General features: G+C 50.9%; 1 protein-coding gene across 1 annotated transcript in view; it reads left to right on the top strand.

Moving 5' to 3' along the window:
- BSN (bassoon presynaptic cytomatrix protein) overlaps window positions 1-13,697 on the top strand; it is a 97,310-nt gene that overhangs the window by 42,989 nt on the left and 40,624 nt on the right. The window contains exon 3 of the mRNA XM_049826738.1: window positions 6,655-7,437. Coding sequence (XP_049682695.1) covers window positions 6,655-7,437 — 783 coding nt within the window. The remainder of the gene's footprint in view (window positions 1-6,654; window positions 7,438-13,697) is intronic.

The following is a 13,697-nucleotide window of genomic DNA, read 5'->3' as shown; positions in this document are numbered from 1 at the left end:
TCTCAGAGTCGAAGAGTTCCTGCGAAGGCTTGCTGTCTTGCTCTTTCCAAAAATGTGGGGATTTTTTCTGGATTTCCAGTTTTGTAGAATATTAAATATACGTGTTTTGGGCAACTCGGAGAAAACCCACATTCCTTTTCTCCTCTGATTTCCCATGAACTTGGCTTCTTGGTTTTGTTAGTTGTGCGCCCTGTTGTCTCATGCCAGGGGAGGAGGATGGGTTGTATCTTCTGCTGAACAAAGCTCCTTTGCTCCGTCCTGTTCAAAGTGGTCAACTTTGGATGGGATTTATCATGCTTGACTCGAGATGACTTGGGAGCTGTTCTTCCCGGCCTAAAATAATCATTTAAAGCAAGTCAGACGGACTGTGCTCCTGCAGTGCCCAATGGCCTCCTCTGATACGAGGTCGTATAGCTAGCAAGGTCAGATGGCTTTGGCTGCAGTGATGTGTTGTAAATGCGTAAAGCTGGTGAGGAACCATTTAGTCTCAAGCCTGCAAAGTCTTAAACACGGTTATCTAATGCTTTCCTATTTTTTTTTGGTTTTATTATATTTATGTAGTAGGATAGCATCCTGGGTGAACTCCAAACGATTCAAAATAACCAACCCTCAGCAAAGACAGAATTATTCTTCATTATAATCCTAAATTTTGGCTTGAAGAGATCTTGGATGTTCAGTTAAGAAGTCTTTCTGCTTACAGCTCATTTTAAAGCTTCTCCTGTCTACTGCAAAGGCTGAACTCTATACTTGAGATACTTTTAGAGCTGTATTGTCTTACCTCAGGAGAACAAAACAACCTGCACATTACCAGCGCTCCCTTGCATCTCCTGGTAACAAATCCCAGGGACGGGCTGTTTCCATATAGTTTCCTAAAATAGGTGGTATTAGAATAACTTTAGAAGCCTTATAAACTCAAGCTGTCTCTATTGTTTCAGATAATTTTTAACCGGGTGCTTTTCTTGGTGTTTTTCTAGAGGGATCGGTAAGATGGAGCGCATAGGGATGCTTTTTGGTCCCCCATGCCTGTGCAAAACCCCGCTCTCCTATACTGCACCCCTCTGCAGAGGGTCAGGATCTGGCCCACCATGCCTATGCCTGTCTATAATTCTTACCGGAGTTTAAATCTGCCCTGGGCACAGCCAGCATGTGCTGTGTATGTTCCTGCTACAATTTTTTTAAGGAAACGCTGATAGGAAAGTTTTCATTCCTAATAGGATTTGCAAATGGTTGGTGCTCGCAGCTGCAGGACGGCATTGAGAGGGGGAGGCACATCTGGCAGCGGTGACCCCACAAGTGCTGCAGGTTGCAGACCCGTCCATGCATTAGGGAATAGCAGGATTTGGGGAGGGGGTTAGAGGAATAGTCTGGGATGTCGCGGGGGTCTGCGATGGGAAGGGTAAGGCTGGTGGTCATGGGTGCATTGTTCGCTGCTTGCTGGGCTGGGGCAGGTCAGATATTGTATGAAGACATGCCAAATGTCAGTAAGGATGGGATAGTTCAAACTTTCAAAGCTTTTGAGATCAGTATGGGTATAAAATACCCTATGGATGAAAGGCCTGCAAGCCTTACCTCCCTGAGTCTTCTGCTGAGCCCAACAGCATGTGTATAATTTGCTTTAATGGTTAGAAACATCTGCTGTTAAAAGTGATGCTTAATATATTTGGCTTCCATTTCCAGTCATTAGTTCTTTTTATGCCTTTTTCTGCCTAATTAAGAACCTTTTAGTACCTGATATTGTTTCCCCTGAATGTGCTGCTATATCGTAATCAAGTCACTTCTTAATCTTCTCTTTGATAAACGAAAAAGATCAACCTCTTTAATTCTCTCATTTCAGACATTTTCTGCATCCCTAGAATCACTCTTACAGATCCGGTCTATATCTCCCGCAGTGTTTTACTAATCTCCTTAAATGTTGGTGTGGAACCATTGAGGGCTCTGGAAGGAGTCCCTCGGTGCTGGAAGAGGAGGCTGAGCCACCTCCTCACTCCTACCTCCAGCTCCGGGCTTCCCGCATGGAGCGAGCGCAGGTTTGCCACGCAGCAGACACGCGTCTTCACCGATATTTATCATTTCACCAAAATCTGCCGTGTGTGAATGGTGTTAGCCATAATGAGATGAAGACATTACCAGAGAGATACCTAAGCAGTGGTGAATCCTTGTTGTCTCCCAGATCAGCCAGGTAACTAGTCCTAAATCCATTTAGCGTATTCACTATTCATATTTTATAATGCTTTTTTTTGTCGGCATGTCATGCATTACTAGGTCAAAACACCTTTTGGACATCAGGGATATTGCTTCTGTGCATTACTAATATCAAATGTGCAGAGAATAAAATCAGGTTTGCTTGCTGTGACCTATTTTTCCTAAAACCACGTTGACTGGCATATATGCGTGCCCTTCAGGTCTCTGCTGTGTGAATCCAGCACTTTCTGTCTTGGACAGATGTCTGGCTAGCTGTCCCCTTCAGGCCATACCTTTGCCTTCTTGGATATTCAAGCAGAAGACCCTTCCAGTCGTCTAAAATTTCCTCTTAAAAATGAACATCAGCACGCAGCAGTTTTCTTAGCAATCTTAGATCTCTTGGATGCAAAATTATTCAGATCTGCCAAATTTAAATATCTTCTGGTGCTGGTAGATGTTGTTGAATGTTCTTCTTCGTTGCTAATAAGCTGGAAACACTTCATCCTCATAATGAGTGTTATCCTGCTTCTTCCCAAATGTTCAACGACAGTAATTACAGCACGTCTGCCATATCTGTCTCATTAACAGCTTTACCATCTCCACCCAGTGATGGACCCCGTCCTTTCTAGGATGGCCTTTGTCCCTAGTGCCCTCAATCAATCCTTCCTACTGCTCCCCAAGAGACTGCTTCCTGAAGCTCCTTAGTTTTCATATAGCTTAAGCACTTCACAGCTTCTCGGTTGACATCGGTGTGCTGAGCTGTGATATTTGCTGATTTTATATTTCTAATGGTGCCCTCTGTTTTGCACAGCAGCCACCTTCACTTTTAGCTGGCCCCATTTGTTCTTCATTGAGGCATCAGTTTGGTTTCAGAGCTATCATCTACATCCCCATTTTCTTTGTATTTTTCAGTAATTCCCCTAGGCAGATTTCCTGGGGTGAAGGAGATTAGCGTGCTCTGAGCAGCCAGTCTCAGACTGTTCAAAAGAGTGCAGTTTTGCCTGCCCTTATTTTAGGGTATAACGGTGACTTCAGCATTCCCACAAGGTTAGCTGGACCTAGAGTTTTCAATAATGTTGGGTTTTTCTCTTCTCACCGATAGACGTTTCATTCTGCTAGTTGTCCACAGCGTTAGCAGTGATCAAGAAGTAGTAGGATAAATTATTCTTTTCATATTCTTGCCCCCTATTTCTCTACTGTTTTCTGAGCATCTTCCCCCTGCATGATGAGTCTGCAGGCAAGAAGAGGAGTGTTTAGAGGATGGCAATGCAAGCCAACCGAATAGTTCACAGTTTCATCTATTTCTGTCTTATCTGTCCAGTTTTCCACCAGATCAAAACTTTCGGGGGTTGGATTAATAAAGATTTATGCCCAGGCTTTTCCATCCTCCTTTCTCTTTCTTGGGGGAAGGATGTTTGGCAAGACAGCTTGGCCCTTCCTCTTTACTATCTTCCCTCCAGAATCCTTTAAATTGTCTTTGATCTGTGTAATCCACACGTGTCATCAGTTGCATCTGTAGAGGCCAGTCAGGCAATTTGTGATAATCCCAACTAAATTTACATTTCAAATGCTTGCTCTGGGAGTGCACCTCCCCTCTGTATTCCCTGCAGCTTTCTCCTGATCCTCAGGACAAGACGTTCCTCAGCAGCTGCTCGTCAAGTCACTGAGAACAATTTGATAGTTCCTATGCCATCTGAAAGCCCCCTGGCTTTTTTCTGTCTCGGTTGCATAAGCCAGGTTTATTGTGGAAAGTGGGAAAGCTCCGATGATCATGTTCCTCCCCAGCTCAGGAAGGTCCTGGTGGGCTTGTCCATGAGCCGTATGCAGCTTGCGTGGCCACGGGACCCGGGGACGGTACCTCCCGGTGCCCGGGCAGCAGTTCTCCTGCACAAGCCTTGGCCGGGGCAAAGCGGGCACCGTGCGTGGTGCAGGCAGGGGTGAACCAGCAAAGCCGGAGCTGTGAGCTGTTCAGTATTCACCAGCAACGCTTGCTTCTCGTTAAAGCTGGCAGACAGTCAAGAGCAATCAATTGAATTCCCTCAATATTTTGTTTGATTGTTTGGAAGTTTATGCAGGAGAGTGGCAAAGTATTTTTCCTATTCCAGAAAATAAGCTAAATCTTGTGCCAGGCTACCATAAAAACAGACTATGCAAAACCAAGAGCGTGGAGCGTGTCCTTTGCTGCGTACCTTGTGGTTGCGGGCCCTTAAAATCTAGATGCAAACAGTCCTGACGGCAGGTTTGGGAAGATCTCCTCTTCCCCCAATTTCCACCTCACCGGAGGGTCTTAAAGTGTAGGTAAGGAGATTATGCAGAGAGGGAAGATTTGCATTTCTTGGATACTGGGAACTTTGCGGGGAGAGAGAACCTGAATAGAAAGGATTGGTTCTCCCTTAATTGGAGCTGATGGGGATGGCGGGCAAAGCTGACAGGATTTTGGGAGACACTCTCCTGAAATAGAATAGTGGGAAGAAATTCCAGGGGGTGTGAAAGCAAAAATAACATGGGGAATTCTGTATGTCGGAAGAGAGACAGCAAGACCATAAGAAATTATAAAAGCTACAGCAGTATTTTCAGGAACTAAATATAATGTGGCTCATTTGGAGTGGTTTAGAGAAACAACGATGTAATGCAAAGTTGCTAGGGAAAAATTGAAGCTGCTTTTCGCTCAGCTCTGAGTGAAATATTTGAGCAGAGGCTGGTAGGGATAGTGGCGTGGGAGCTCAGCAAGCACAGTGAAGGCTGAGAAGAGCACAGAGCCGACGTGCAACCAGGCTTGTAAGGTGATGGGAAGAGCTTTGCTGGAGACTAAGAGGCAATGCAGAGCTCTCTGCCACCCGGCGAGCCAGCCAGGTGCTGGGCAGAGAGTGGAAGGGGCACAGTGGGCAGGTGGAGGTTTGTTCGTGCACCCTTCTCTAACTTTAATCCACCTTTCCTAGTTGATCTGAATTTCCTCTATTTTAAAAAGTCATTATTTAAAGGCTGGGCTTTATGAGAGTCTTCCCGGGGAGGGAACCTGTAAGGAGGGGTTCAGGGCACATCTGCCTCCCCTCTCGGGGACTCGCCGTCCTGTCCCATCCCAGGACCTGCCAAAACACCCGACTGCATCTCTGCAGGCAGCTCCTGTGAGCAGGAAAAGGTTAAAACGTGCCTACGGTTGGAGTAGAGGGGGAAAACCCCTGCGGCCAGGTTATGAATCAGGTGTGCAGCGCCCATGCCTCCAACTGGAGGACCAAAAGGCCACGCGGACCTGGAGACGTGGGGCTGGGTGAGGCGATGCGGCACGTGCTGGCCCGTGGGACAGGCAGCCCCAGGAGAGCGCGGGGACTGGGACCCGTCGGGTGCTGCACGTGCAGCAGCCTGTGCCAGGCTCTGGGTCCACTTGTCCTGGACGCTGATCCAGTTTTTGGGAATGCTCTGGTCTTTTGCCACCTGAGTTGCTTGTCTCGGAGAAATCTTTTGCAGGCAGACCCAGTTGTCCTGCTGACTGTGCTATATATTAAAATTTGCACAGCCGCTGAGCATCCTGGGGTTTCCTCATATGGGAAGGCTCACAGCTTTTATACAGCCTCTTTAATTAACTTAATTCAGACATTAGCGTGTCACAGGGAATGTCTCTCGAGGGGGGAAGTCTTTCATTTATCACCACTTAGCCAGGGAACATTATATTTTTCATTTGCATCCAAAAATTCATTGTGGCGAGAGTGCGAGTTAACCGCTTAATCCCCTGTCACCACCTTGCCGGCCCAGCAGCACAGATGCATCGTGCAAAGAGAACCTGTTCCATGCTGGTCCCTTATGGGCTGTAGTGCCAAATTTTTGGGTGGGATATCACAACCACTGCACCGATTCCAGAAAAGCCATCTCTGCTGGCCCCGGGGAAGCATCAGGCATGTCACGGCGGCTTTTCCTCCGGGAGGTACCCAGTGGCAGTAGGCAGCATGCTGGCACCGGGGAGTGTTGCAGTTGTGCACATGCATTATAGCAGCATTCCTCTAGAGCTGCGCCAGACCTCCTGCTCCTGTCTGAGGGGCCCTGGCTGTTTTCCGTGCTAGCTCTGGTTGCCAAATGGGAGGAAAAAACACGGGCTTTAGGGAGGTGGTGGGGCCGGGAGCCCTCAGAAAGGCCACTCTCTGCTGAGAGAGGCACGAGAAGCGCTGTCTGCAGGCAGAGCCTCGTGGCTAGCAGAAGCTTTACAGCAGAAGCCTTGGAAGCAAACCAACGCTAATTAAAGCTTGCTTTCACACCAGCGTGTTGTGCCGTGGGTACCTGTGACAGATGGGGTCTGTTCGCCCAGACTGCAAGATACTTTTTGTGAAGAACGTGGTAGCGAAATGTTTTTCAGGGGTTGATGGCTTGTTCCTATAGCTCCATAGGGTTTGTTTAGGGGAACCTAAGGGTGCGCTGGGGCTGCCTGTGGGCAGCTCTAGCCTGCCCACCACTCACTGCCCGTGTCCTCTCCTTGTCTCGCAGGTGAAGGAATGGTTGTGCTTGAACTGCCAGATGCAGCGGGCGCTGGGGATGGACATGACCACCGCTCCTCGCTCCAAGAGTCAGCAGCAGCTGCACTCTCCTTCGCCATCCCCCTCCCACTCCCCGGCCAAGCACCCGCAGCCCCCAGGTGTGGAAAAGTCCCCGCCGGCCACCCGCACCCTGCCGCCTGAGCCACCCAAACCTCAACCCGCGACGCCGCAGAAGGAACCGCACGGCCAAGGCCAGCCAAAACCTCAGGAGGCGGCCAGGTCCTCCCCACAGCATCAGCAAGCCAAGCCTTCCTCCTCTGAGCAGAGAAAGACGACGGGAGACGCGGGGGCGAAGCCTGCTGTCCCGGCCCCTGGGGCTGGACCACAGGAGCAGCCCCAGGAGGGCCTCACAGGGAAGCTCTTCGGCTTTGGAGCGTCCCTCCTGACCCAGGCGAGCACGCTCATGTCCGCCCAGCCAGAGGCGCCCCCTCCAAGCCAGCCGTCTCCTGGCAAAGTGCCTCCAAAAATCGTCTTCAGCGATGCCAGCAAAGAAGCTGGTCCCAAAGCCCCAGGGGCACAGGGCCGGGCTGGTGCCGCACCGGCCGTGAAGCCGGGCAAGCCAGAGCAGGGTGTCAAGCCAAAGGAAGTGCCGAAAGCAAAGGTCTCGTGCCCCCTCTGCAAGGCGGAGATCAACGTGGGCTCTGGCGAGCCCCCCAACTACAACACCTGCACAACCTGCCGGCAGCAGGTCTGCAACATGTGTGGCTTCAACCCCACGCCTCACCTGGTGGAGGTAAGGGGGCTGGCAGGGGCGGGTGCCTTCCAATCCGAGGGTCGGTGCTCTCTCTTCGCTTAAAATGGAGAAAAGATGGTGCATTTTCCTTCAAAGGTTTGAAAAAGCCTTTAAGAAGCTGCTGAAGCCAAGTCCGTCCTGGGGGAAGGTGCAGGGCTGGCGGCCATGGTCCTCCACCTCTTGACAAAGGCATGGATTTTGTATGTGTACACTGATTTCATGCAAGGAGCGGAGCGAGGGGTGGCTGTTGTTCAGGGCATCCCCACCAGTGCCCACTGCTCCCCAGAGGTGTCCAAGGGTGAGGAAATAGAAACAGGTCATGCGGGTGCAGGTGCCAGAGTCACCTCCTCCTGGTACTGTGGATGGATGCCTTGGCCAGGCTTGGGATGAGGCTGGTGAAGGACATTCTGCAGCTCCTGCATCCTCAGATGGTGAAGGTGGAAGGAAAATGGTACGGGGGGAAAGTGGCAGGACTTCAGCAGGAGGATTTGAAATCAGTTGAGGGCATGCAATGGCCTGTTGGAATTTACTGCCCTCTCCAGATGGCAAGAGCCCTGCTCGGTTGCGTCTGGGTGCAGGGCAGGGGAATGGGCTGAGCATAGGATGGATGTGGAGACATCCACAGTTCCGTTTGGATGTGAATTGGCTGCGTGTCTTGAAGCCTGCTGAGATGGAGTGCAAGGAGAGGAAAAGGGAGGTTGAGGTGGTCCAAGGTCCACCCAGTCTCACCAACTGTAGTCGAGGAGCTCTCTGAATTGTTGGGATGCCCACCCACATCGTCATCCCAAGCACCAAAAAGGCACCTTAGCCAACTCTAGCCACCAATGCCTGGAGAGGACAGTGGCACAACTGAGGCTCAGGTGGAGCATCCTCCTACCCCTTCCACCTTGGGAGGGAGGTCTTCCAGACCCTTGGAGAAGACCTCTGTTAAAGTCTAGACCCTCACCCCCTCCTCTACCGGTGATTCAAGACCCTTACAAGAGGAGGCCCAGGGCTTTCTTCTGGAAGTGCTGCATCTCGCAGCCAGTAAGACACAAACCCGATATCATTAGCACATGGAAAAGTTAATGAAAACTTTAAATGACCAGAAGTAGGATTGCTAATCTTGGCTTCGTTCCATGGTGGATAATTACATTTTATGTCCCTAGCTCCTCCCTGCAGTTTCAATTACACCCAGTAATTTTCTCCTCTTCCTGAAGCTGCTGCTGTTCACGATCACATTCGCAGCGGAGGAGAGCCGCTCTCCCAGCGCTGTGCACAGCATGCGTGTGGAGGTGTAAACCCATCAGATGGCCGCCTCCTTGTGCATAATGTCATTTGCAATGGAAATGATCTGCTTGTTGCTCCTACCACTGCTTCCTTCCCACCCGGAGGGCTTGGGCGAGAAAAGATGATGTCCAGGTGTTCAGTCCCTTGGGTAGGGCTGAAGCCCCATTTTGGTGTGCCCTTGGGCAACGATGTGTTTCCAGGCTTCAGAAAGCTCACGGGTTGGTGAAATGGCTTTAACGTGCTCCCCTTGGCACCCGCCTGTTAATTAATTAATTAGAGAATTAATTTGGGATTGGGTTGTACCCGATAACGTCGTGCTCTCTGCAGGTACCACGGAAAGGTGACGTCTCCCCAGCGCTTGTCTCCAGGGTCACTCGCTGACACCTGGGATTAAATTTCAGATTTTGAAGGCTGGACTCTTTCTTGGCTCCCTCAGCTCTTGAGTAAATGCCTTCAGACACCTTTGGCAAACTCACCCTTGCACTTATGTCCCTCTTAGGGTTTCTTGCTGCTGCTCATCACTGCGATATCTGTGTGTCTTCACATAGAGTGAAGACCCACAGTGAGGTCCCGCCTGGGCTTTGTGGTGTCTTGGGGTTTTTTTCCCCTTTACGCAGAATCGTTATCTGGCTCAGAATGGATGGGATGGTTTATGGGATTTATTTTTTTTAAGAGTTGAGGAAGAAATGCAACACTTGAGCTGTGAATGTTCTTAACAAAAACTTTCTGAGGAAAGGAAAACATTTCAAGATCTGTTAACACAGTTGGGCATTAGGTGTGCTTTATCTTCTGAGAAAATTGCTCTGTGGTCTGATGCTCTTTTCCCCTGCAGCTCACATGAGCTTGTCCCAAGCCCCAAGACTTGTGCAAATACCAGAACTTGCTCTTTGAAGTAGTGAGGCTTGATCCATTAATTGCTTTATGAATTAGGACATGGAGTGTAAGCTGCCCTTGGAAGTTGCGTGAAAACTAATGAGGAGATTTAAGCCCAAGTCTGGTATGTGCAGAGGAGCATGAGCTGCGGGTGAGACAGACAGCACTCTCTGTATGTACCGCTGGAGCCTGGGCAAAGTCTTCACCCCCGGCTTCAAACGGTGTGAATCGCAGGGAGGGAGGGGGCATGGGCCACGGTGGCCTGGTTTTTGGAGGAAGGATGGAGTTTTGCAGCAAAACAGTGCTAAAAGAATGCATTTTCTGCAAATAAAGTTGTATCATCACTGCAAGCAGTCAAGGCTTTGTCACAGTGTTGTCGGTGGGCTGCACATGATTACAGTTTCATAGCAAAACCGTGTAACCAACTTGGCAGGGGAAAAAACCCTAAATAATGTTTGCATCCTCATACAGGACAAGTATTTTTGCTAATGAGGTCATCTTCCCTGCCAGGGAGGCACTAATGAACTTGCGCTGAGGGATACTGCTCTCCCCATATGGGTGCGGGCTGTCTCAGCTCAGTGGGAAGCATCACTCAAACTGCTACTGGTACTTGTTGGGGGGCTGGGTGACCCCAGTAGTACGACGGGAGCTGAGGGCACACTGGCAGCGCCGCTTCCCTGGGGACCCTGGCTCCTTGGTGGCATCATGCATAATGCTGAGGGTGAAGAGCATCCTAACACCCGCTAACCCTCGTGCTTTAGCATGTGCTGACTTTTGAATTCATCGCGGGTGTTGAGGAACAGTGCCTGCAAGTGGCTGAGGTGGCTCTTGGAAGGAGCATGTGGCCAGAGCAGATCTTTGGAAAGGGGACAGAGAGGAATGGAGGAGCTGCATGGTTAGAGAGACCCCATGAGATGTACTAGCCAGCTGGTGGAGGTGAGACCGTGTTAGGCTGTTGCACACCACTGGAAGCACACCTCCTGCTGCACGTCTGTGTGTCTTTCTGCCATGTGGATGGGTGACCAGCGGGACATGACAGGTCCCAACTAGCTGGACACATAGCCAACATTAGGAGGCGCAACTGGTCAAACCTCTGGGCCGCTTTCAGCAGTGGGGGGATGTGGCAGGTGTTGCTGACAATTGCTATTACAAAATGGGGAGAAAAAAATTGAGAGTGACATGCAGAAAGTGGGGGAGGCTTTTGCCCCTATCTGCAGCCCCCTAAAACTTCTGATTTCCCTGGAAAGATGCGTTATTATTTAGCCATGGTATTTTCATCCCCATCCCACTCCTGATCTAAAGATGGAGTCGGAGGCTCCGGGTGCCTGTCGTCCCCTCCCACCCTCTGCAGCCGCCTGGAGAGGTATCCAAGGAGCTGCCTCCTCCCCAGTGTTTCATTCAGCCGAGTGCACTCAAACCTAGCAAAAGAGAAGAAAATACTAAAAGTGCTTTTTTCCTGTGGACTCACCGTCTGAGTTACACAGGTGCCGAGCCACCAAAGAAAAGGATAACTTGTACTTCCCTTGTTATCTTTGCACTGTGGTGGGCTTGTGTAGTCTGGTCCAGGTGAAGGTTGCTCCAAGAGCATCCCGCCTGTGAGCAGCCGGGTAGTGCCTCCAAGCCAAGAGCCCCCACAAGATCCACCAGCAAGGCTGGCTTTCCTTTGGCCCTGGGGCTTGGTGGGCATGGTCAGAAGACGATGGTAAGGACTGGAAGCCTACGGCACTTGAAGAGTTCAGGTACAAGCATGGCATTTTGGCAGCGCGTCCCAGGAGAAGCGTGTGGGCTGTGGATGACCAGCAGAGAGAGGAAGCCCGAAAGCGTGCCTGACCTCCACTTCTTTTGCTTGCTCGCCATGGTACGTGGTACCCAGCTTTAAATAAGTTGTTTGTGTGAATTACCAGAAGTACAGGTGCCTGGAGCTTCCTCCTACCTCATCACACCTCCTCCAGGACCTGGCTCCTGGGAGCAGCACCATAAGCTGTTCCCACCAAGTCAGAGCTGGTGCTTTGGGGCCCTCCCAAATTCCCTACAGCCTCAGCCTGGTGACATGCAGGCAGGAAGCAGGTTTCCGTTGCAGGAAGACTAAGTGCTGGGCTGTTTCACTGGCGATTTAAAAAATCACGCCTGTTTATGGCAGAGTCTGCTAAGGGAGCAAGTGATCTGGCAAGAGCTGGCTTGCGGCATGATTGCCCTGCGCTTGCACAATGCTCTCCTGGTAACCCTGATTGACCCCAATTGACTCCAGGGGGTTTTGTATTAAGGACTGAATGAACTATGCATGTTGTGTTACTAAATAAGCATGGCAGGATGCCCCTTTGCCTAATTAACCAGCCTGAAACAGGAGCGGTGACAAGTTTCGTTGAAGAACGCTGCTGATCCCTGGGTGCCAGGCTGTGACCTCCAACGGGTGCCTTACCCTCAGGAGGGTCTTCTTACTGATTTGTGGTACTCACCACAGCACATCCAGATACTAAAATGGCATTTGTTTTCTTTCTGCATGCATGCATTATAAAAAGCATCCTTTGTTATAACACTTGTGTTGTCATAGGCATGCTACTGCATCTCCCTATCTGGTCTCACCAGTCAGTGCTGTTAGGTTCCCCATTATATGCATGTATAATATATGTATATCACATGCATTATCCTGGATGTGATATCACAAGTCAACAAGATGCAGGAGCAGCATTCGCTCGAGTCCTTCGTGGGACAGCTTCCCCTTCTGCTGCTACCCTTGTACCTGCAGCCAGGTACAAACAAGCCTGTTCAGATGGATTTCTTGCAAAGAGCTTGTGAATCACCGTATCAAATACTTTCCAGAAAGCCCTGGGCCTCTCTTTCCATCATGGTCCAAGACCTCCCGCTGGCCAAAGTTGGGCTCTGAGCAGAACAGCTCCCCAGGGCATGATGCTGCACTGCTCAGGTTCGAGATGCTGACGCTGAGGATGCTGACGCTGAGGATGGGGCCGAGCCTGCCCTACTTGCAGAAGCAACCGTGGCAGCTCCTGCGCTTGGCTGCAGGGAGGAACGCCTGCAAAAAAGGGAGTTCAATTGCATGGAAAAAAACCTGATCCATGAGATCAGCCTTTGTGCAGAACAGGGTGTTGCTGCTGGCAGCCGGAGGATGGGTTAGAGAAGGGGGGCTGAGGAAAGGTTTTGTGCTGAAATTATTTTGGTGTCGGCACATAGATTTCATAGAAGAGGAAAAAGGTGAGCGGGGAGGAGCGTTGGGCTCCTGCCTCGCCTGCCCTCGCTGCAGGTGGGAGCTGGCAGCCACGAGCCCATGTTCGACCCCCGGTGTGCCAATGCTTCCCTGCCCCCTTCCCGAGGGTCCGCGCTGTCGCTGGGAATGTAATTAGCCGGTAGCTCCTGGCCAAAGAGGATTAGCCAGGTTAAGAGAGTGCCTCCAGCTCAGCGCTGTCTCGGGGTGGAAATCCCAGCCCCAGTCTGGCGTCTGGGGCCACTCACGACTCCTGGGCAGCCCTGCTGCCTCCTTCCAAGGGGGAAAGCAGGACAGAGGTGCCTTAAGAAAAACCTGCCTTCTGCCCTCTGGAATGCAGGCAAGTGCCCGTGTTGGGGATCCGGCGGCTCTCCGCCCTGCAGAGCCCTGTGTCCTTCCTCTGTGTGATGCTCTATGTATGAAACCCTTCCCAAAGAGCTGCCTGCCTGCGCGTGGTGATGGAGCGGGCGGGTGACGAGCGGAGACAGGCGCTTAAAGTTTGCAGGCATCATTTTTCCATAGGAGTCCGGGTCCTGTTATTCCTACCAGGCTCAGAGGGCCGAAGGGTACCGACGGACATGCTCTGCAGCCCCTGATGTAGCAGGGAGCAGCTGTTGTCAGTCACCCCTTTGAGGCCGTTTTCCCTGAAATTGGGCGTCCTGCGATGACAGCTTGGCAGGGTCCCCGGGGCTTGGCTGGATGCTGAGATGGCTGGGTCCCCTCTCTGGGGACAGGGGGAGGAGTAAGTGCCACGCCGAAGGGTGGGCAGGGGGTTAGACCCCAGAGTTCCCTGCAGGAGGAAAAAGTAGCCAGAGACATGGGCCATAGAGTGCAGCGGTTGCTGGGTTTCTCCTGAATTTTTGTGTAGAAATCACAACTTTTCAAAAATACCCCAGCC

This window comes from Accipiter gentilis, chromosome 23 (assembly GCF_929443795.1).
Source record: "Accipiter gentilis chromosome 23, bAccGen1.1, whole genome shotgun sequence".
Taxonomy (NCBI): Eukaryota; Metazoa; Chordata; class Aves; order Accipitriformes; family Accipitridae; genus Astur; species Astur gentilis.
The sequence above is the reverse complement of the archived record's forward strand: the minus strand, read 5'-3'. Positions and strand labels throughout refer to the sequence as shown.